Raw genomic sequence first — 24,458 nt, forward strand, 5'->3', positions numbered from 1 at the left:
TACTGACTTACAATAAGCTGCATCACATTTATTTATCTCGATGCGTGGCCAGTGGGCCACCTGGGTCCGTTGTCCAATGCTAAGAGGAATGTTTTGTTCATTTTTATGTTAACGTGTTTTATAGGTTGACGAGCTGACAGAGCGGATTGGTTCATGCTCTGGAATAGATAAACTAATAAAGAAGGGAGAGTTCCAGTTTCTGGACTTGGTGTTTGATGTCCTTGTTCCAGAGGTACAACGCTGTCTTCAGCAGTGGTTGGTATAAAAGTTACTTTTCTAAAACATTTGACAGTGTATGAAGTAATCCTTAACAGAGTTTGGTGGCAGAAGAATCTCGTCTCTGCTTTTTGCGGATGATGTGGTCCTCCTAGTTTCATCCAGCTCTGACCTTCAGCTCTTGCTGGGTAGGTTCACGGCCGAGTGTGAAGCGGCTGGGATGAGGATCAGCACCTCGAAATCTGAGACCATGGTTCTCGACCGGAAAAGGGTGGCTTGCCAACTCCGGGTCGGGGGAGAGGCCCTACCTCAAGTGGAGGAGTTTAAGTATCTCAGGGTCTTTTTCACGAGTGAGGGTGGGAGGGATCGGGATATCGTCAGGTGGATTGGTTCGGCGTCTGCAGTGATGCGGACGCTGAGCCGATCTGTCGTGGTGAAGAGGGAGCTGAGCCAGAAAGCCAGGCTCTGGATTTACCGGTCGATCTACGTCCCAATCCTCACCTATGGTCATTAGCTTTGGGTAATGACCGAAAGAACGAGATCGCGGATACAAGCGGCCGAAATGAGTTTCCTTCGTAGGGTGGCCGGGCTCAGCCTTAGAGATAGGGTGAGGAACTCGGACATTTAGGAGGGACTCGGAGTAGAACCGCTGCTCCTCCGGATCGAAAGGAGTCAGTTGAGGTGGATTGGGCAACTGGTCAGGATGCCTCCTGGACGCCTCCCTGGTGAGGTGTTTCGGGCATGTCCTGCCGGCAGGAGGCCCCCGGGTCGACCCAGGACACGTTGGAGAGGTTACATCTCCAATCTGGTCCGGGAACGCCTTGAGGTCCTGCCGGAGGAGCTGGTGGAGGTGGCCGGGGAGAGGACGGTCTGGAGCTCCCTAGTTGGGATGCTGCCCCCGCAACCCGGACCCGGATAAGCAGAGGAAGACGACGACGACAACAATGAAGTAATCCTGCATGTTTTTCAGGTAACAATAAAAGTGTTGGAAAAATGGGAGGGGATGAATCGATATGCAGCTGAGAAAGCCATGCTTCAGCAAATTAATTTGTACCCAAAATAAAATGGTTGTGAAATTAAGTGTTTCTTTGGTTTTCTTGTCTTTCACTCAAAATAAATACCAACTAGCTAAATAGTTATCAGCTGTCGTAGTTAAATTCTGTTGCAATAAGCTGCTGTGATACACAATAGGACAGAGTTACAGATATTTTGTTACTAATTTTTGTTGCTGGTGAGAGAGGAGCGTTGCTGAAATGTTTTTCACTTCTTCTGGGAGTCCTGCACTTTAGCAATTTGTGTAGGTCAAAAGTTCATCTTGGGCTTAACAATAAAACTGAATATTTAGCCAGTACTATTTTGTTTGCACATTTTGAAAAGTCTTAGTTTAATGTGTTCTCATTTTTTCCACATGTTTTTTTATTCACTTTACAGCCTTTTATTGTTGTGTGTGTGCGTGTGTGTATATACACACACACACACACACGCACGCACGCACACACACACACACACACACACACACACACATATGTATGTGCTAGGGCTACTGTCAAAAATTCCCTGTCTGAAGGACAAAGGTATTTAATATTCAATTTTCATGCAACGTAGATAACAATGTTATTTAAAAGTTTGCCAGTCCAGATCTAAAGAGAAAAAAAATCCGAAATAAAAAGCTGTTTCCGGTAAGTTTTGTTTAAAAAAAACTACTTCCAGTGAAAGTAATGACTTCTGGTTAAGGTAATGAACCACCGTGTAATCTTTCTCTTAAATATGTACATATCGAAGAGAAAAACGACACGGTATGGTTTTTCTCGACAAATCCAAACTACTTCCGGCAAAGGTAATGACTTCTGGCGAAGGTAATGACCTGATGTCTTGTTTTTCCGGATACGTCATTTCCTGTCACGGCAAAGACGCCAGCTGATGTCTGCAGCCAGATGCTTGTGAAAATTATAACAGTTCTTCCTTTCATACTGTGAGTGCAGTGTGAGCAGAGATATGGTGGGCAGTGTGGTCTTGGATTCACTGGTTGTATCACTGCAAGAAGTGATTTTAAAAACGAATGCCGATTTCACACTGGATGCATCAGAACGGTTTACTCGCAAACTTCAAAGCTGTCATTTTCACACCAGGAGAGACTTGGCGCGGCGTCCTTGCTGTGCTCTTTGCTCGACTCAAGATCACAAAATCCATCGAGATTTCCACCGTCCTCCTCGCTTGACTCGTGAGATCACAAGATACCTCGAGACTTCAGAGGTCAAGCTTTGTTCATGCAATTTGCCATCAAACCAGAAAGAAGGAAATCACGTTTGATATTACTGTTTGATGCCATGTCTGATGTTGTTTCTCTCCACTGCCAGGATTAAAGCCATGAAAAACACACCGCTGCACTTCTGGAACAATACTGGAAGTAAATAAGCCGTAGGGTCACACGTAAGCTACACATATATGAAATAGCATTGCTGCAGTACTTTTATTTTGAAAATTACTGGAAATTTTAATCTGAAACCGTGTGTGATTTCCTGACTAGCCCTATGTTAACGGTGTAAATCGAAGTGTCCCAGAAGCAACAATAGAACCAGATCCTATCTTTAGCGGCGCCGCTTTTGGAACGCACCTGAAAATTGCCATGTCACAGCTAGTTTGAAACACATCATAGACTATGATGGATTCTATTTGAAGCAGTGACGTTCCGCTGCCGTTCCGCACCGCTGATGCTTTCAGAGTAAAAACGGGGCAAGTTTAATTTTTGTCCTCCTGGTTCTGCCCTTGTTATTTAGGCAATTTAAAAAAAAAATTCCACCTTAAATGCCTCCAGACTGAACTGGAAGTGAGACAGTATTTTGCACTTGCAAATAACAAGAAAATTCTATGTAAAAATCACATCATTAAAATGGATAATGATGAAATTTCTGTTCTCCTAAAAAAGCATTTGAATGAATGTATAACACTGAAATAATTTTAAGATAGAAGTAATTTGCATTGGACTTGACCCCACTTGAGCTAGCCACTAGTTAGTAAAACCAGACATTCATCTGTATTTCTCCAAACTGCAGTTGTTCAACCATCTTTTCTGGTCGGATATTATTTTTCCACAGAACCTGAATAAGGAAATTAGCATAATACCTTTAGCAAGAATTATGCAGGTATTGCTGCAGTTCCTAGCCTTTGTTCATGGACATGCTTACCCTGCATACACACATTAAAAATTAGCAATTACAAACTGAGTTATAACTCTTACACAGAGTTTTAATTATACTATTGGGTGTGTTATTGGGATTTTATAAATGTAATGTTTACACATATATTATTGGTAACCACAAAACCTCAGCAGAGACAAAGTTGTGGGGATACCTTACAATCTCTACGGACCCCCTTGGAGGGTTCACTGACCCCAGGGTGGGGATCACTTGTGTAGACCATTGATTTCCAAACTTTTCAGCTCCTGCCCCATAGACAAAATTGGTATGACTTATAAAGACAACCCCAAATAACATTGGTTGACGTTTAGGGACAATGTTAAAAAAAGAACTGCAAAATGAAAACAGAATCCACTTCAACCTGATGTCCATTTTAACTATTATTCTTAGATTTCATCATTCATATTATAAATATTACATTCTAAATAATAATAATTTATTTAAATGTTTTTTTAATGACCTGAAGACCCCAAACTTAAGTGTTTTGCGTCCCACATTGGTGCTCTGACCCCAAATTCAGAAACCACTGGTTTAGGCAAAACAGAAGGTTCTGGAAAAAAAGATGATCTTCAAAAAATAGGATGAAATAAGAAGGTTGGAATCATTGTCCTTTCTCTTGATAACAAAAAGTAACATAAAATAATCAACAGAAAGCTGAAATCTACAAAATATATTTGAAACCAACCTGGGAGAGATCCACATTCCTTGGGAGGTTGAGGCCGGAAAAGTCCATGTCAGAGAATCCCGAGTACATGTCCGAATGCATTTCTGTGACGTTGGTGGTAGTGCTGCTGTTCAAGTGGTATTGCCTGGAGAGGAAAGAGGATGTTTGGTATGTTTATTATGAAGTATTGAAGTAAAACTGGCACCGATAAGCTTCTGACTCATTTGGTTTTAGTTTGTAACCTTTAAAGAAGTTAAACTAAACAGCTTTTTACTTCTGAACTAAACAGAAAGTCCTAGAAGAGTTAAAAAGACTACATAAAAGCATCACATGTGAAGCATTAGGTGTCAAATTCAGACATATTCTTTCCAAACACATCACGTGTTTATCACATGTTTAACAACTGAAACATTTTCACTTTTCTTTGCTGATGTTGTAAAAGGTTCAGCGTCATGGTTACAATGCAAATTATTGAGTAAGTTGAAGATATAAACGAGAACATGAGTGTCCAGAGCTGATAATAACTAACTGCCAGAGAAAGATGGTAAATGGTAAATGGCCTGTATTTGATATAGCGCCTTCTAGAGTCCTGGGACCCCCCAAGGCGCTTTACAACACAATCAGTCATTCACCCATTCACACACACATTCACACACTGGTGGTGATGAGCTACAATGTAGCCACAGCTGCCCTGGGGCGCACTGACAGAGGCGAGGCTGCCGAGCACTGGCGCCACCGGTCCCTCCGACCACCACCAGCAGGCAACGTGGGTTAAGTGTCTTGCCCAAGGACACAACGACAGTGACAGACTGAGCGGGGCTCGAACCTGCAACCTTCCGCTTACGGGGCGAGCACTTAACTCCTGTGCCACCGTCGCCCCAAGATGGTTAAAGTTATTGTATTGAGGCATTTAACATAAAAGAAACAACTTATAATGGCTCCAGTTCAAACAGACAGAGGCAGGGTTAAATAAAGACAGGTAGAAGACAAAGACATTAAAATGGGAGTCAAGGAGACAGATGGAAAAAGCAGCTCCTACCAACTTGTCCTGAAAACCAACCATGTCTTTGAACCTTGTGTTAAAATCTGACATCTCCTTGTATTCCCAACATGAAATGTTTTCAGTTTCCTGCTGAACTGGGTTATCAAAACGCAACAACCCACATCGCTGACAGTGGTGCCTGAACGCTAAAAACAAAACCAAAAGTAAACTCCTGTAAAGTTAAAACGTTTTATCTTGTGCTCCTCTTGTCCAATCAAGTGCAAGGGCTCAAGCTGAACCAGCTGAAGCGTTGCCAAAGCTATTCAAAGGATTTCACTCGGTTTCCTCTGGCCCTGTGTCCTCAGAGATCAGGAAAACTGGTTGATTTAGGTTTAAAACACACTACGAGGATGGACCAGGCATCTAAGAAAATATATGGAAACAAACAACTTACCGCAAAATTCACCCTTCCCACTTATCTTACTTCTCTATTGTTTGCTTTCAAAGATTTGGTCTTTGTTTTTTTAACTATGGTAATGCCATCTAAAAATGTTGTCTTCAACCTATTGATAAAAAAAATGGACTGATAAGGAAAATCATAAAAAATAAAGACTGCAATTGCAGTCCTTCACACTGGGAATCCCCTTTGTGGTTATTTTCCCCCAACAGTGCTATGACAGCAACACTATTCCAGCTGAAGTCTTGGCAGGCTGCTATCAGCTGCTTCCATCAGCAAAACCGGTTAGGATCTCCCGGTTAAAGGAACTGATTAAACTTCTGAATATCCTTTTGTGTCTGATTTGAGCCTCAACTGCTTCAGAATACAGGTTTATTAGCAAAGCACCAACCGAAAATCCTATTTAGATACTTTTAGATATTGGGAGGACGTACAGCTTGTAGCTGACGGTATAAACAACTGTGTATAGGTTACCATGACAACAGCAAGTTTGAGTGTAACACGAGCTTTCTCATTGTAAATTTAATTTAATAACTGCACAGACAATTATGGCAACAAGTAACATGGTAAGGCAGGGGTCCTCAACATAATCTGTTTAAGGGTAAGAGTTTTTTCCAGCAAACATCATGAGGGCCAGATACTCTTCTAAAATAATGTTCAAGTATTATTCTATCTTAAAGAACAAGTTTCCCCCTACTGAAGTCTTACTCCAGACTGACTTCCTGTTTGAAAAATGCAAAAATATGCTGTTGCCTGGCAGACCAAGAGGGCGGAGCCATTAACAATTAATCACACAGACTCACAACAACATTGTGACATCAAATAGTACCAGCTAACATCATAGTGTACCTCTTAACCAAAAGCGATGGCAGATTTGTATTCAAATCCAGTGCAGAGTTTTTACCTGAAGAGGACAGAACACTGACAGTTTTAGCCAGAATATTAAAATTTTAACAAAGATGCACTAAAGTGCCAAATTATTGACTACACATGTCAACAGTACAGTTAGACATTCATTTATATAGTTTATCAGCAAAAAAAAAGTGGATTTGGGGGTGACTTGCTCTTTATGTATTAAAAAAATGGCCTTGTTTTCCATATAAACATATATAGTTGTATTTGGAGAACGTAAACATCCGTTGATATTTGGGACATGAATTTTGCTGCTAAACTTCAAAGTCCCCCAATTGGGGGTTGTTAGGGCCCAAAGGTTTGGGAGGCTGGGCAGAAAGGTCTGGAGGGCTGAATGTGGCCCGCGGGCCGCCAAGTGAGGTTCACAGTGGAATGGTAATTTCACAAATAAAATCAACATATTAAGCTATAATACCATGTTACTCGCTGTCATAACTGATAAAACAAGGGAAAATCTCATAGTACATTCAAACTAACTGTTGTCATGGTAACATTTAAACAGTCTTTGATAGCGTCAGCTACACAGCTGATATTTGGCAAGTAAGTTGGCAACTGAATGTTTTATTTTTACCCTTATAACCTTTTTTATCAGGAACAGTGACCAACTTTAAATAAACAGTGACGTAAACGATGATGCTCAGATGGAGGCGACAGCAGAACACGAAAGGTTAAAACAAGCTTTGCTACTCTGTCCCACTGTGCAAAGACCTAGTTTGGACATTCTACAGACGTGGTCTGGACGGACACTCAATATAGACATGACCTGCACATCCATGCGATGTTGACTGTTTGCAAGGGTGTACTGTATAGAAAAGAACCAAAAACAATGGAATTACAAAACCAACACAGAATGAACGTAACAAACATATTTCACTTTAGGTGACTAAAACCTACAGAACATTTTGCAACAAAAGCTAAGTGTTCCTAATAATTGCTTTAAAATGTAATGCAAAGATGATCCTGTGTTGGTATTTTAATGATATTAAGATTCAAAAGTTTAGCAGCACTGACACCATAGCAGACAGATAAATGTCTAGCTGTGGTGCATGTCACCGCAGTGAAAAAACACACCTACACACAGAAACTGCTGATTCCTTGGAAGAACACTTCCTAATAGCTGTACAAACATGATGAACCCTGTTCATACAAACTGGGTGCAACAAGTGAACTTTGGCTTTTTTCTGTGAAAAGCATTTGAAATTTGTCGTGAAGGAAATGGAAGTTCAAACAAAATTTAGTGAGCTGAGAAAACAACTTTATCCTTTTTATCTTCTTGAATCAAAACAAAATAAAGGCTTTGGACTGAAATGAAAACCGTGGACTTCTGACCATAGGTGGAATACTAATCACAATATACTGGCAGAGATAAAACAGTCTGATAATACTTTAAATTACATGTCTTTTTTATGACTTGAGTTAAATCAGAACAGAAAGAAGTAACTGAACAATCATTCTGTTTTAGACTCTTTATTTGCACATTCTCAGTTCAATTTTCACATCTTGGGTTTAGGATTTAAGTTTCATTCTGAGGCCCTGTCCACACGTAGCCGGGGATGTGCCAAAACGTAGATATTTTTCTACGTTTTGGCCTGTCATCCACACGAAAACGGAGTTTTCTCACACGAAAACAGATCTTTTTAAAAACTCCGGCCAAAGTAAAGATCTGCGTTTTCTCCGTTTTGGGTGTCTGCGTGTGGACGGACAAAACCGGAGTTTTAAGGTCCGCAACGTCACTTTCCGCGACAAAAAAATGCTGACATCACGTGTGCGACCTGTGTTTACACTAGCCGACAGCATGGATGCCCTCAGAGCTGCGCTCGCTTTATCAATTGTCCAAGCGCTTTCTGCTTGTTTGTTTTTGCAAGCGGAATTACTGCTCCTTGCGGAAGACCACAGACGAAGGACGAGGTTAAGAACGGGGGAAGTACTGCCGCCTACAGGTCTGGCATGTCCTTAACAACGTATTTATCCGGGTACGTGTGGACAGTTTTTTTTTAAAACGAGGTGGTGTGGATGCAAGTTTTTGGAGGGGCGGATATTCGTTAAAAAAAAAAACGGCTACGTGTGGACTAGGTCCGAGTCATGAAGACGGGCTCCCTTTTCACTTGCCATTGTTTCACCTCAACCAGCCCATAAAATTTTTTCCTTTTATTTCTCTGCATTTACTCATCCCTGGGAGGGGGGTGGCATTTGATCGGCGCTCAGGTGCAACGTTAGGTTTCAGTATCTTCCCAAGAAGACTTTGCTGCATGTGCATCGGACCTTGTGGGCCAATTTCCATGGCCAATGTCTAGATAAGGGTTACTCAAATGTAATGGGCCGAGGGCCACTCCACAAAACGACCTGAAATCGCGAGGTCTGGACCGGGAGGCGCTGCTTCTGGATTGTCGGACCGGGACGTGTGTGTGTGTGCAATAGTTGGTGTGCTGGCAGTTCTACACACAACACACAAGCTTACAATATAATGAAACAGCAATGCACACTTGTCCCTTCCCCTCAAGCTCTGACGGGGGGTGCTGCAAGTTTATTATACCAGAGCTGGCCTGCGGGCCGCCTATTGAGTGCCGCTGATCTAGATGTTTTACGCCTTTCTAACATACTATTTTGTCATTAATAATAACAGTGGATGCACAACATTTCTAGGGCTACCACAAACGATTATTTAAAAAATCGACTAGGGAGGCACAATATATCGGCATCAATATCAGTTACGGCCAATGTTTTTTTTTACATACCGGTATCGGTCCAATAAATAAAACTGGGGTGATATTAACAACCAAAATTTTTTCCATTTATTTATGTTTCCGGGGGGGGGGGGGGGGGGGGGGGATTTTCATTCTATATCAAATCTGCTGATTTTAACAGCATTAATGTCAGTATATCGGTTTTGCAAATAGCGGTTAGCGGCGAAACCAGTGATGTTAATATCAAATATCGTATCGGCCCAGAAATGTCATATCGGTGCCTCACTGTAAACAACAAATCACCAGTGTTTTGGTGATTAGTCGACAAATCAAGTCATGTATAAAGTATAGCTTATTGCAACAGGATGTAGCTGCTATAATATACCTACCTTTAGCTTCTAGTTTGAAGCGTGATCTGTTATGTGCCATCTAAAAGTAAAGACCAGATGGTAGCTTATAAATGATAGGGGCCTTATGTCAGTCTTTCTTTGCCGAGGTGTGTATGTTGTTGGCTTGGTAACAAACGTGATGCGACGGCTGACTGGGATGGCCACTACCATGCATGTGCCTCGAGCAGAAAAGCAGTAAGCAGCAGATGGTGCCAAAGTAGGCAAGATTTTAAAAAAGATTCATGCCTCACTATAAACGACTAATCACCAGTGTTTTGGTGATTAGTCGACTAATCAAGTCATGTATAAAGTATAGCTTATTGCAACAGGAGGTAGCTGGGAGGTAATTGGGTTAGAGAGCACAGTGACTCCTGGAAACGATTCAACGGCCTTCACCGGTCGCAATCCCACCCAGGCTGGGATAGGGCTGGGCGATATGATGATTTTAGACCGTTTTACGATCCACACATCTGACGGTCTGTCATTTTTGAGAGACCTTTTTATCACGATTCACAGCTCTGCTGTTGAATTTCTGCCTCTGAATGAAAATGGAACTTACCTCAGGCGAATGACACGCCTTTGTTTGACCCTTAACCAATCAGAGTGAGTCATAGTAATATATTAGTGTCCCGCTTGTTTTCACTTGTGTGTGAACAAACATGGCTTCGGCCACGGCTGAGCGACAACGAAGTTTTCGTTCCGAAGAGGAACGCAGGGTTTCCTTAGCGCGCGGCGCTAACAACTTAGTGACGTGACATGTCTCGGAGAAAGCGTAAAAACACGTTGGACGCTTCTTCTGAAGCAGGAAAATAACACTTCTTCTTAAGCAGAGCACGACGTCGCCTCGGCTCGTCCACCCTCTGCCTAGCCGGTGTCGGTACCGGACTGAGCTCGGTCACTGGGTCGTTGGAGATGCCCCGTGACTGCCTGATGGAAAAGCAGCGGGTTTCATCAGACTCGTAGTTTCTTGTTTTTGTTGGGGACCCCCTGTATTTTACCGCTCCCTCCTGCAGTCTTCCCCTATTACAATTTAAAATGATTCTGTAAATCCGTGTATCAATAGAAACAATCTCTGCCTCTGCCAGCTGCAGTAAATGTAGTTTCCAAATAATAAGAGGTGCATTCATCTGTGTATCTCCTTTGATCCACATTAGTGATATTTTCAGCACCAGAACAGTGAAGCAAAGAAAGATTCCTGAGTTTGTTAGTAATTTTATTTATTAGGTGCATCTAACCTGTTCTATTCTCTGAAATGAGATCAAATTAGAGCTGAAACAACTAATCGATTTAATCGATTATAATCGATTATTAAAATAGTTAACAACTTTTTTAGTCATCGATTAGTTGTTTAATAATCATATTTTACCGCATAAAGTCTATTTTTTACCACAATCTGACATCGGTTACAATCTGTTAAATTTGCCGCCAGTGGGTGGCAGTAATGAGCCACTGATCTACCAGTGGAGCCGTAGAAGAAGAAATGAGCCAATAAGTGCCCTCGGTTTTCATGACGTATCACGTTACTGACGCTCATCTTGCTGTGAGAGATGGCGGATCAAGAAGAAATACGGAAGAAAAATCGACAAAACAAGAGAAACCCTGGACAAAAACCTCACGAGTACTGGAGCATTTCACTCTAGATGCTTTTAAAAGACGGGTGACCTGCAAAATATGCAAAAACCATGGCACGACGGAAGCACGACGTCCCTATGTGAACATTTGAGGCGAAAACATGTGGGAGCTGATGCAGCAGAGGAAAGTCCGGTGAATCCGGTAAGTAACAGAAAATAAACAAGCTAACACAGATCAAATTTGGGAGCCGAGTTCGTTATAGTGAATGTTAAACAGGTTTTTTTGCCGCGTCAGTCTACGGCGTTCTACTTCTGATTGACTAGATGCAATCGTGAATCTCCTCCGTGTTGTGTATCATGCGCTTGCCAAATTTAGCACGTCTGTTTATAAGAATGTTCTCGTTAAGAGAAAAACGGCACAAACCCATGCTCCTCATTCAAAAAAGGACAACTCAGCGGAGAAAAATATACAGACGAGCTGTGTCCAGGTGAATATAACGTGGCATAGTTACTTTCAATTTTTAAATACAGGAGAAATTCAGAAAGTCCTTTTTTTTTTTTTACTATTAAAAGGCTGTTTTACTGTCTAACGCTGTAAAACGCCTCACAACACATTTTTATCAAAATAAATGATCACTGTATATTGTTAATTAATTCAAATAATGTAATATTGATTAAGTGTTGTAGTGTGTGTGCTGCTTTATTTTATATGTGTACTTATTTCAGTCTATTTGTGTTTCTTATGCAGAAAAAAACGAGCAACGATGGACAACTACATGGGGAACAAGACACTCACCCCCCAGCAATGAATACCACTTACAAACTTTATTCTAGATTCTGCATTATTTTTTATGGAATTTGCCTCTTATATTTTGATGCCAAAAATTATTCTGGACTGATATTTTGCACTGTTTAGCTCATTTTACACCGCTGACTGTGTTCATGTGCAATAAAATAGATTGCAGTCAACTGCACAATTCTCTTATGTTTTTCTTTTTCTTAACTGAAATGTATTCATCACTTGTATAGGTTAAATAGCTAAACAATAACAAACCGATTAATCGATTAATCGAAAAAATAATCGACAGATTAATCAATTATGAAAATAATCGTTAGTTGCAGCCCTAGATCAAATCAGTGCTTCTATGGGTTGTCTCCAATCTGCACTGGAAAATTTTACTTTATTTAGAGACTTGTTGCAGAAAATATTCAGAATGCGCAGTTTTTTGCTACCACAAGCGATCTCTGGTCCAGCCGCACATCAGAGCCTTATTTGAGCTTAACTATCCACTACATGAGCAACTGGGAGCTACATAGTATTTTGAACAAGTTAATGTTTGCACAATACGTTTGCAATTGACATGTTTGCACTTTAAATATGTTTACGATTTTAATTTATGTTAAGTTACTTGAAAAACGAGAAAAACTGATTTTTGTAATTGTTTCTCTCAGGGCTTTTATCATCTGGTGTGAGTTTAAAATATAAGTGTGTTAGCACTGTGCTGATTATCCCTAATATGAATAAATGTTTATTTATTCAATGTTTCTCTTCTTTAATACGCAATTGAAGTTATGCTATTCATGGATAAAAAATCGTGATAAAATCGAAATCGTGATAAAATATTGGAAAAATCGTGATATTCTATTTTTGCCATATCGCCCAGCCCTAGGCTGGGATAGGGAGACAGAGTTGCCATGGTGACGACAGCATTCCACATTTCTTCTGAGGGGGAGTAATCACTTCAGCCTCACAGGCTCAAAGGCACCAGATTCAGATAAGAACTTGTTCTGGGGCCAGACAGAGAAAATTTCCTCTCTGTCTTAAAGTTCTGTTGGTCTCCACCCCTCTAAATCCAATAATGGCGTAAATTAATCTATTGCCAACCGTGCTGCTCCGTCCACTTTCTCCTTGATCGAATCCACCTTCTGTGCCAGAGTCTGAATCTCAGCCAAAGTTCCAAGCTTACGACTCATCTCGACAATTATATGAGTTTGTGCGTTCACAGCGCGGTGTAATCCATCCCTGAGCTCTGGGATTGAGTCAATATTCCTCAACAGCTTATTAATTTTCCAGTAAGCCAGGTAACGGCTCAGGCCAAACAGCAAGAAACCTGACACCAACACCACGAATATCCAGACATCTTCAGAATCCTCTACAGATAGTTGAGAGAGGCAGATCAGGTTCCACTGTTTCCAGGAGTCCATGATATGCCCAGCTGGCTCTGTCCCAGAGGGGCACCCGGGAGCTCCTTCTCTCATTCTCATCATTGAAAAAATTTTGTCAATCGCGTTGAGAGACCAACTGACCAGGTCCATTTTTAATAATTTCCAGTTTCCAGAAAAAATGCAGAAGCGCCGTACACCCAAAGACAGACAAAGAGCCTTGGGATAAGATAGGGAGGAGAGGAGGAAAAAAGCGTCTGTACTCTCTAAGAGCCGGAAGAAATAACTCCATAAACTGACCAGGTGTCAAATGTAAAAAACAGGCAATTTTAAAGAAATGTCATCTGACGCCGGGGACACACCGGCCGCGGAAGCGCAGCGAAGTGCCGCAAAAATGGGACCGCCTTCATTCGGCGCCCTTGTTAACCTATTCTATAGACCACATGGGCCGCCGAAGTGCCGTGAATCGCCTCGCGCCGGCGCTCCAGCCCGCGCCGTGCAGCGATCATTTCGGCGTTGGCTCTATTTTTTTCGCGAGCCGCGAGTGAATCGCGTCAATTCTGGCAGGAAGTCAAACCTAGACATAAGAGGCAGGCCGGTAAAGTTAACAAAATAAAACATTTCAAAAAAAAATTCCGCAATAGTCAAATGTGTTCGTAATCAGACACTGCAGAAAAACCACACAAACACACACACACATTGAACTTGTGTGCGTGTGTGACCACGTGAAGGGGGGTGTGGTTTTGGGTGTCTTTTCACCGGAGCAAAGAGGACAGAGAGGCAGAAAGTCTGAGGCAAGCAGTTAAGATGGATGACTTTAAATTAATTATGGAAGTTGAGAAACACAAGGAGCTGTACGACCCCCGAAAAACGGTTATTTACGTACCTATTTCGGATAAAACTGCTAGGATACAGCTGCAGATTTGGAGCGGGTTCCAAGAGATTCAACTGGCAGAAACAACATACCATAGGTACACACACACACACACACACACACACACACACACACACACACACACGTAGAGGAAAAGAGCTGAGAAAAGGCAGAGAGGAAATGGAGGACACCAAGTGTTTAAAAGAAAAACTACAGCTGAGCCGAGGCGCGCCTCGACTGGGGCGCGTCTGATCTGAACTGAGGAGCGGCGAGCAGCGGCCGAATTTCGTGAGCGATTCGCTTCTCGGCGCTTCCGCGGCCGGTGTGTCCCCGGCGTGACAATGTTTTAGAGCATTTATTTAGCAGATGTTTTTCAGTAATGTGATCATATGTTTAAATAAAATTCTGCACCAGGCTGTTCGCAAATGTGATTCTCTTTAAAACTGTTTAACTAAAAAAGTCAGCAGATGCCTATAATAAAAAAAAAGTAAATATTGGTCTGATGTACCGGCCAACCGATAAACCGATCTATCCATGCTTATTAGATCAATGACATATTTAGCTTAATAAAAATAACAAATAACTGTTTGAATTCTCTGAGTTTTTGGTAATTTTTAAGCAAAAGTCTAATAATCGTTTAATAGTTTGGATTTTTACAAAGAAATATTTATTTAATTTGTGTGTGTTTGATATTTTAAGTTTTCTAAATACAATTCACTCATGTCAACAACTGTAGAAAATAACATTTACTGTTTACAAAAAGATGTACAAGAATACTTATCTGGAGAAGCAGCTGTACTTTTAATTTGCACCTAGAGAAACAAGAGTGCTGTTTTTAGTGCATTTTTAACTAAATGCGTCAGTAAAAAGATTTTCAATGCTGTTCTCCAGAAATTCTAAACAAAGAGATGGTTTAAATTAGGAATGTACTGTATATGTACATGTGGTGATATTCTGGCGTTACGTATCACTATAAAGGGGAGACGATACGATATATCACAATATATTGCGATACATTCAGCCAGATGATATTAAGAGATTTTCTAGACTGATTTTATCGTAGGAAAATTCAATAAACAGTCCAAATTGATATGTAACATGTGTAACATGAGGTATCTGAACCATAATAGAGGGATTTACATTTCAGTGGTGGAAACAAAACCTACTGCACACTGCTGCAAACTAGTGGTTGACATTTGATTTGCACCAAATCAAAAGAAAATACACACGTTTGAATGTAAATTCTTCCAAAAACTCGATACATGGCTGTTGAATTTCGATATAATATCGCAGGAAAAAATATCACGGTATATTGCCATATCAATATTTTCTTACATCCCTAGTTTAAATGATACTTTAGGGGAACTCAGCAAATGGCCAACAATGTAGTTTTATTTTTTTGATTAAATACAATAATGCCAGAATAATTTGATCCCAATTAGTATATTTCATTGTGTTCAAAAGAACATGGTGTGCTTTTGCAGATGTGAGTGGGCACTAGAAGATAATGGTTCAAGCAAACTTGCCCTGCATTTTTATTTCCTTCACTGGAGTCATGTGACTCATGTACTCCTCTGCTTATTATCAGACACAAACTGGGAAGACAAACCAGCAGTTTCAAGTCTAACCTATGGACTTTGCCAGCAGAGAGCAAAGTAACCAAACAGCAGTTCAATCGAGCACCAAAGTGCACTCAAAGTCACGTGGGTGAAAAATCAGACTGAACACAAGAAGTAAACAAAACATAATAATGGTGCAACATTTGTGATCCAAGCATGTTCTCCTGATTGTTAGCAAAAACTGAGAAAATGTGTGAGATGGAGCAAAGTGAGTTCCAAACACTGGTCTCACATTGGTATTATGAGTCTGTTTTGGGAACATGTCTGACTCACAACGCCATTCAAACAAAACACCTCAGAGAAATTTTCAGCTTTCACATGTTTTTTTCTTCATTTTCCTCTAAGTGACAATCCATTTCTGAAGAAAACCATAATGTTCATAATGTTAGCTGCGCAGTGGCGCAGTGGTTAGAGCTGTTGCCTTGTAGCAAGAAGGTCCTGGGTTCGCTTCCTGGCCTGGGATCTTTCTGCATGGAGTTTGCATGTTCTCCCTGTGCATGCATGGGTTCTCTCCAGGTACTCCAGCTTCCTCCCACCATCCAAAAACATGACTGTTAGTTTGATTGGTCTGTCCAAATTGTCCTTAGGTGTCTGTGTGTTCATGATTGTTTGTCCTGTGTGTCTCTGTCTTGCCCTGCGATGGACTGCGCGACCCTGCATGGACAAGGCGGGTTCAGAAAATGGATGTTCATGATGTTTATCAACATATCGTTTGTAACCCACAGCCCCTTCATGTTTCTTTTAAATCACTTCATCATGAAGTAGAAATTGAGAAAATGGTCTTTTACAACTATCACAAACTTTCTGTTTTAGTTCGGCTGAAAACACCAGACTGTGCCTTAACGTCGTCACATGTAACTTTTATTTAACATGCTGAGAAGAAAAAAATGTAGAAAAGTAAAGCAAAAACACACATAACATTTGATCTGTGATTGCAGCTTTTACAGGAAAAAAAGAAAGAAAGAAAACAATCATTTATATAGTGCCTCTCAAAAATCACAAGGTGCTTAACAAAAAAAATGAAATAAAATAAAAATGTAACAAATTATTTAAAAAGTTGTCTAAAATTACAAAAAATTAAAAATTGTGATAAAAATGACTGGAATTTCTTCCTGTTTGTGAGCTAATGTGCATCATCATAGCGTTGCAGCAGTGCAGGGATTCCCTAAGTGTGGTGTGCGCACCCCTGGGGGTGCGAGAGCCGCCGCTAGGGGGTGCGCGAGGTGCAAAGTGTAATGGCTGCAGAGCTCTGAGAAGTCTGTCATATGTCACCATTAGCGTAGCCAGAAACTCATTTGTGGGTGGGCCTAAGACAAAGTAATTGGGCCCAATAATAATGGTCCCAATAAATGTAATTGAAAACAAGTATATTTTGCGCCTGTGTGTGTGTGTCCTCCGCATGTGCCCCAGCTTCATAATAATAATGCGCACGCTGTCAATAGCAAGATATGTTCCGTATTTGATCATTTTTAACGGTGTTGGAGAAATCTGAAGGTGAGTCATTCTGGCAGATTGTAATTAACACCCTGTCTCACGCAGGTGTTCTGACATTGTAAACCTCACACACAGAACATTGTGGATGTAACAAAATAAATCAAGAAATGATTCCCATCTGAAAATTTTAGCATTATTATATTATATTAGCACACTGACTGTGGGACAGCATTCTAAACGTGTCAGGGTATTAACAGCGCACTGAAGATCTGAAGTTCAGAGTGCGTCTGTCAGAGGTCAGACGCGTTCCAGCGGAACCACGGCCCACGGGTGCACATGTGAGCACATCTGGGCTGGGCAGAAGTAATTTTCCAACATTGGTTTAAATAGCGCCAATAACGAGACGCGTTGACTGGAGCGGCTCATGGAGCTGTGCCCAACACACACACACACACACACACACACACACACACACACACACACACACACACACAGATTCAATAAGCGCACGCTGCGCAAACTCCGGCGTTGCGCTGCGCCGCAACGTCAGACTGAAGGCAGAAATGAGCGCTGCCTCCTCCGTGATAAAAAACTTTTAAGAGGTTTTATAACAACATTTTTCATTCAAGGTCAAATTAAGATATTAGCTTCTATTTTGGGACGACGTATGAAATTCGAGTCCGCTTCAGCCAACGACTCCTCATGAACCTGACCACAACTCCTGTTACTGCAGCATTTGTTATTCCAGTCCGCGTGGCGGCGGATCGCAGATTCAGCCACACCATAAAACAGCAATAAGTCGGTCTGAGGCAAAAGTGAACCTCATGGCTATAGCTTTTCCATCTTTTCCGCTATAGACATTTGATTACGCACAAGTAGGTGATCAGCTCAGGTTTACGCAGAGCAGAAGGAAGGAGAGAGCTCTGGCTAGAGCTGTAGCGAAGCGTCGATGACGCTGACGGCTCGATTCTCAAAATTTGTCGACGTTAGATCCGGCAGTCGACGCACCACGCCCACTTGTTGCATCCCCAGGAGTTTGTAAATAGAGGAGGAACCTGCCTGTTTTTCCTCTAGTTCGCCCTCTTCTCTGCCTTCACTAACATCTCCGCCAAATACAGAAGACCCGGAACAATGTCCGTCCGCTACTAGGTTCCTTTCCTGTTTTCCCGGGGTGAAATGCGCTGCTCCGTCTCTACCGCAGATGTAGAAAATCACCGGGAGCAGTTCTCCCTTCATAAAGGAGCTTCTTTCAGACATTAGGAGAGCTGTTTTGGTGGTAGCAGTCTCTCCTCCGTGCTGGTCTGTTTGCTGTTGGGTATTTTTGGTTTATTTAAACTTGGTAACTTGAACTTAATGTTGGTAAAACTACTGTTAGCATTTTCGCTAACAGCTTCTTGCGTTTGGATAAGCTGTTACGTTTTGGTTTAGACTTCATCTTTTTTGTGGCGTAGATCTCCCTTTTATTACATTTAGAGTGTTGTGGGTTTACGGTTTAGTTTAAAATATCACCTTGAGTTTGCTTTAACCACCCAGTTTAGAGTTTGGACCTTTGGAGATCCATATTTTGGTCCAGAACCCTGTAATCTTTGCCCAGTGGGACATCCCTAGTTATTTGTACTTTTGTTTTAATTCCCCACAGGCAGAATTAGTTTTATTATTCCCAACCTGTGGATGGAAAGATTATTGTTTTTTGTTGTTGTAAATAAACCTGATCATCATTTTAACTTTTAAATCCCGTTATTGTCCCTTCCTTTTTGCATACGAGCCAAACTCCCCAGGAAGAGTCGTAACACCACTCGCCTCACGCACATAAGTGACCAAAACAAAGCAGCATGGGGACACTCCGTCTCCAACCACCTCTCAGGCAGCATCCTGCACTCCCAAGTTCTACACGTCACCAGAACATAACCAACAATAAAAGCAGTGTTATACAAAATGGAAGGTCTGTAGTGTTTATTCTCTTACAGTAACAATTTATCAACGTTTTGGAGGAATTTATTTGAGATGTTCTTGTTTTGATTAATTGTGCAGTAAGAAAATAATCGCTAGATTCATCGTCTACATAGTCATTAGAATAGTCGACTATTCGAAAAAATAATCGTCAGAATAATTGTTTTAAAAATAATCGTTTACCCCCAGCCCTCTGACCACAGGTTAAACGTTCCTACTTTAAGGGGACATTATGGAAGTCTGACAGCCAAAACATGTACAGAAATAATAAATGTCTTCTTCATACATTCTCCTGCAATGCCCTGGTCCTGTAGAATGAGCCCTGGCATTTTTACTGCGATTGCCTGTTTTTCTGTAAAATCACAGAAAAAGAGAGATGCTCGGGTCGAGCAGGCTGCTTCATGCGCGTTCACGTTCAGCCATAGCCCGTAGCATTTGCTATCCATAGCTTTAGCAGCAGAGAGTGAGGCCGTGCCACTTTGTCGCTGTTCCTAACGCCTAGTGACAAAGCTAGCTACATTTCTGAGGACACTTAGCTACTTTCTGTAGAACTTTCTTCTAGATATTTCCTGCAAATTAGCAACAAAATAGCCATTTTCGCTTCGAACCGTTCTTTGGTTTGACATTGTTTCAGGTGTCATCAAGGATATAAAAGTTACAGATACTGTAAATGTTACTAGAGTGTAGCTCACCTTGTAAGATGTCTGACTCCCATGCAGAAGACCTGAGTTCAAGTCTGGGTGTGAACATAGTTCATTAAGAGTTTCTTTTCTACATTAATGATATATTATTATACAGTAAGATGCCCACATTTTTATTTGAGACTCGCTGAACGGCATTGAATTCACAGATAAAAAAGATGTGGGTTCAACTTTCATTTTGGAACAATTTTCCAAGCAAGGGAAGGGAATGATCTGAGCATGCAGGAGGACTGACCCATCATAAACCTTCGTCGGCTGTGCTGAAGAGAAAGGTACAGAACCAAATTATTTAATTAATTAGCTGCATGTTCTCCTGTCCTCTGGGCCACACACACACACACACACACACACACACACACACACACACACACACACACACACACACATGGGACTGTCTCAGCGGTTATTTTCGTTAAGGAGTGTGCATGTACAGCATGCGCGCCTCGTGCACGAGCCTACTATTGAAGCTGCCGTTACGCTTTTGGCCTGAGGGGGCAATCACGAGCATAAAAATTCAAAAGTCCGTAAAGTCCCTTTAAGAAAACCGTTAAATTGCATTGTTTATGTGCTACCTGGGCACTCTAAATATTTATTTAAAATTAAATCAAAGGAAATTGTAATTGTATTGAATGTTTATTAATTACTAATTTAAAAATGAAAGTGATGGGGAAAAAGGTCGATCATATTTTTTTAACCCTGTCTTGTCGAGTGACTGTTTAGAGCAGTGGTTCCCAAACTTATTTAGCCGCGCACCCCCTTCTATGTGCCGACCATGTTGACGCACCCCCCAGCCCCACATCAGGGCATGGCCATATATATATATACACACATATATATACATATATATATCAGATGTCACGCTAAACCAGGGGTCAGCAACCTGTTCCCATCAAAGAGCCATTATTACCCATTTCCCACAGTAAAGAAAACACCGCAGCAGCCACGGCGTTGTGGGCGGGGCCTACCCTCAGACAGCAGAGCGCTGCTCACAACTGGTGACAGCAGCCAGTACCGGTCGCTCGTGTACGTCAAAGTTATCTTTCATAAGACGATAATCAATAAAACGATTTATATAAAGTGGATCCAGAAGTTGTAGCCCGTCTCTGCCTACAATATTTGATATTTTTCACCCTGTTGTTGGTTTTACTGAGCAGGTGCCACTTTTGTCATACGTTTCTTTTTAAAACATGTTTAGACTGTTCAGAATACAAATCCAGGCTCTGTCACATTTGATTGTTGTAATTAAACTTTGTAGGTGGGGAAGGTCAGAAAAGCATCCGATCAATTTTGTTTTTCCCTCATTTACAGTGACGGAGATAATGGCGCAGTGCGCCCGGCTCTGGTGGTAATCAAGTTAAATTATATCTCTTTGCAACAATTTTCACAAGAAAACAGAACAGTTAAAAGCAGGGCTTGTGTTGACTGGATAGTTCCCGTATTTGACAGTTTATTTTGACGGAGAAAGAATAGAAAGAATTACCCCGACGTAAGCAGACGAACTGACACTTTATTCGTTTCGCACATCGCAGATGTAGCTAAATCACTCAAGAAAAGATTCCCATCTGAACATCTGAGCTGGACACTGCTCAGCGCAGCTCACTGTCAGCGTGTACTACATAAGGTCCTCAGCGAGCTGAAGATGTGGAGAGGGGCTTGGAGCACATCGCAGAACCAGAGCGCATGCAGGAAGATTCCTCCGACTGAAGCGAGACTTGTCACTTAGAAAATGTTCCCTGATTATGAAACTTTGGCTGAATAGCGCTTGTTCCTATCTCCAATGTGGCGACACATCCAGGAGCCGTCTGAGGAGAATCCCAGAATCTCACATCCTCTTCAGCTCAGAAAGCGCCGATATGATTATGCACAAGCGTGACGCATCAACCCGGTCTCACAGTAAAACCGGGTTGGACCTGTTCAGGTTTACGCAGACAATCTTTACATTTAGAATTAGCTTACAGATGTAAAATTAATGCAGTAAAATATAAAGCATTTTATTTAAATATCCATTCATTATTTTACAAGCACAGAGAGCCACATCAGATGGATGGAAGAGCCGCATGCGGCTCCAGAGCCGCGGATTGCTGACCCCTGAGCTAGGGCATGTGCGGAGGACACACACACACACACACACACACACACACACACACACACACACACACACACACACACACACACACACACACACACACACACACACACACACACACAAGCAAAAATACTTGTTTTCAATGACTTTTATTGGGCCCACCCACAAATGAGTTTCTGGCTACGCTAATGGTGACTTTTGACAGACTTCTCTGAGCTCCGCAGCCATTACACTTTTCACCTCGCGCACCCTCTAGCGGCAGCTCGCGCACCCCCAGGGCACACTTAGGGAATCCCTGGTTTAGAGTGACGTCTGACACACACACACACACACACACACACACACACACACACACACACACACACACACACACACACACACACACACACACACACACACACACACACACACACACACACACACATATAGCCATGCTCTGATGTGGGGGCTGGGGGGTGCGCCGACATGGTCGGGACATAGAAGGGGCTGCACGGCTAAATAAGTTTGGGAAAAGCTGCTGTAGTGGTCTGTGCAAAGTTTTTCTCTTGGTTACTTTTAGTTGAGGATTTTTAATATATGTGTATATCCAAATACAAGTAACCAAGCTCAAATGTAAGGAAAAGGTGAGTCATGGGTTACACTATAAAGTACCATCATTTGTACTAAGTGCCTAAATACACCTGATTGCAAAGCAGTTATCTTTCTGCTAACCTTCAAAACAAAGCAAAGATGTCTCACAGTGTCTGAATGACACTCCGACACATACAAGCATCACGCAAGAAAGGACAACTTCATCTCATTTAGAGATAAGATCACAAAATCAGCTCAAAGTTGCAGGATGTTACGTTTAACCCCCATCTAGTGCAGCTGACATCAAGCCGCCCACAACAGGAAGTGAAAGAGTTATTATGAAGAAGACCACCCCCTGCAATGCGTGCCTGAGGCGTGGTGACAGAAAGTTTTATATTAGCCATGTCGACACGACTGTATCAGGCTCTATAACGTGGCAGCATGGATTTTGGTGTTTTTAGGCAACACTGGATCTAGATAAGAAAAGCCAGAACTTTAATATTTTCATATATGTTCCTGTATTGGATAAGACATTAATGTTAAAGCAAAGAAGATTTATAATCAATATGTTTGGTTTTATGACTTTCAGATGTACACACAGAAGCTGCGGTTGTCTCACCAATACAATCCTATCTCAGCTGAAAGTCGTAGCTTTTTATGGACCATTTACTTTTTATTGCTTATTGGCCATATGGAAAATAACTGCAGCACAAACCCTTAGGTCAAACTTCCCTTCACTTGCAGTATTTTCTGCTACTTGAATAGAATTTGTGTCTCGTGATCGTGCACATTACAGTAAGACAAGTTAATATTCACTTACTGGTTTCCAGATTGCATAGGGCAGCGTATGCTGTAGCCAGGCTGCTGAGGGAAGGACCCCCAGGTGCCAGAGGGGACATATATGGAACTCTAAACACACAAAAGAAAAGTCTGTGATTACAAAAATAGGATATATCTAAAACTATTAAAAATGTCTATACCCATAAGAGATTTCTCACAATGGCCTCAGTTTGTCTAAGTGGTGCATTTATAAAAAATGTATAACAAAAAAACTGTCCTATTCATATTATTTATGAACACAATAATGCACAACTACACTTTACCAACGACATCAATAAATAAGAAGTCCATATGAACTCTTATTCAGAACTAGACGGCCACCTGAGTCTGATGACAGAAAGTTTTGTGATTAAACAGGTCCAGACATGGTTGGCTTAGTTAAACTAACCAATCATCATGAGGTTTCACTTTCATGTATGACACACACACACACACACACACACACACACACACACACACACACACACATGAACAGAGGGAGGGAGAGATATAAATGCAAAATCAGTCAAACAAATTGCACCACTTATACTTTTGCTTTATTACTTCTTAATGCGTCTTTACCTATTTTTGCACTTAATTTTACATCTTACCTCATCTACCTCAATGTAGGGATGCACCGATCAGGTTATTTGCTGCCGATCACCAATACCGATATCAAAGAATGCCGATCTCCGATACCGATCACGTGGACTGGCCAGAAATTTTCTACAACATTATAATGAGTGCTACAAACTACATAATCTGGGAATAAAGGAAATGTAACCTAATCTAAAATGGTCTGTATTAGGGTTGTCACGGTGTGAAAATTTAACCTCACGATTATTGTGACCAAAATTACCACGGTTTTCGGTATTATCGCGGTATTTTTTTTAAACATGCTACATTTTCACACAATTAAATAAACCCTGTATGTCAGGAAATATTGTCCTCAGTTTGTGTCTAAATTTTGCCTAAAATGTGTTATTTTGTAATTATGTTGTTTATTTGTTTACATTTTTCCCCTTAAGTCTTTAAAATACCAATATTTGCCCATAACTTCTTATTTTTTGTCTGTTTGATGTCATCATTTTAAAAATATTAGATCAGATTATACTCAGTACTCAAGTAGCCTTCTAATCAGATACTTTTTTACCCTTACTTGAGTAATAA

General features: G+C 41.3%; 1 protein-coding gene across 2 annotated transcripts in view; it reads right to left on the bottom strand.

The window, feature by feature from the left end:
• The window catches only part of sbno2b (strawberry notch homolog 2b), an 88,242-nt gene that overhangs the window by 42,615 nt on the left and 21,169 nt on the right, over positions 1–24,458 (bottom strand). For both annotated transcript variants that reach the window (XM_054730010.2, XM_054730009.2), the window contains exons 3-4: positions 23,290–23,378; positions 4,099–4,222 (exon numbers count right to left, since the gene is read on the bottom strand). In XM_054730010.2, the coding sequence (XP_054585985.1) occupies positions 4,099–4,222; positions 23,290–23,378 (213 nt within the window). The remainder of the gene's footprint in view (positions 1–4,098; positions 4,223–23,289; positions 23,379–24,458) is intronic.

The sequence above is a fragment of the Nothobranchius furzeri genome, chromosome 8, assembly GCF_043380555.1.
Source record: "Nothobranchius furzeri strain GRZ-AD chromosome 8, NfurGRZ-RIMD1, whole genome shotgun sequence".
Taxonomy (NCBI): domain Eukaryota; kingdom Metazoa; phylum Chordata; class Actinopteri; order Cyprinodontiformes; family Nothobranchiidae; genus Nothobranchius; species Nothobranchius furzeri.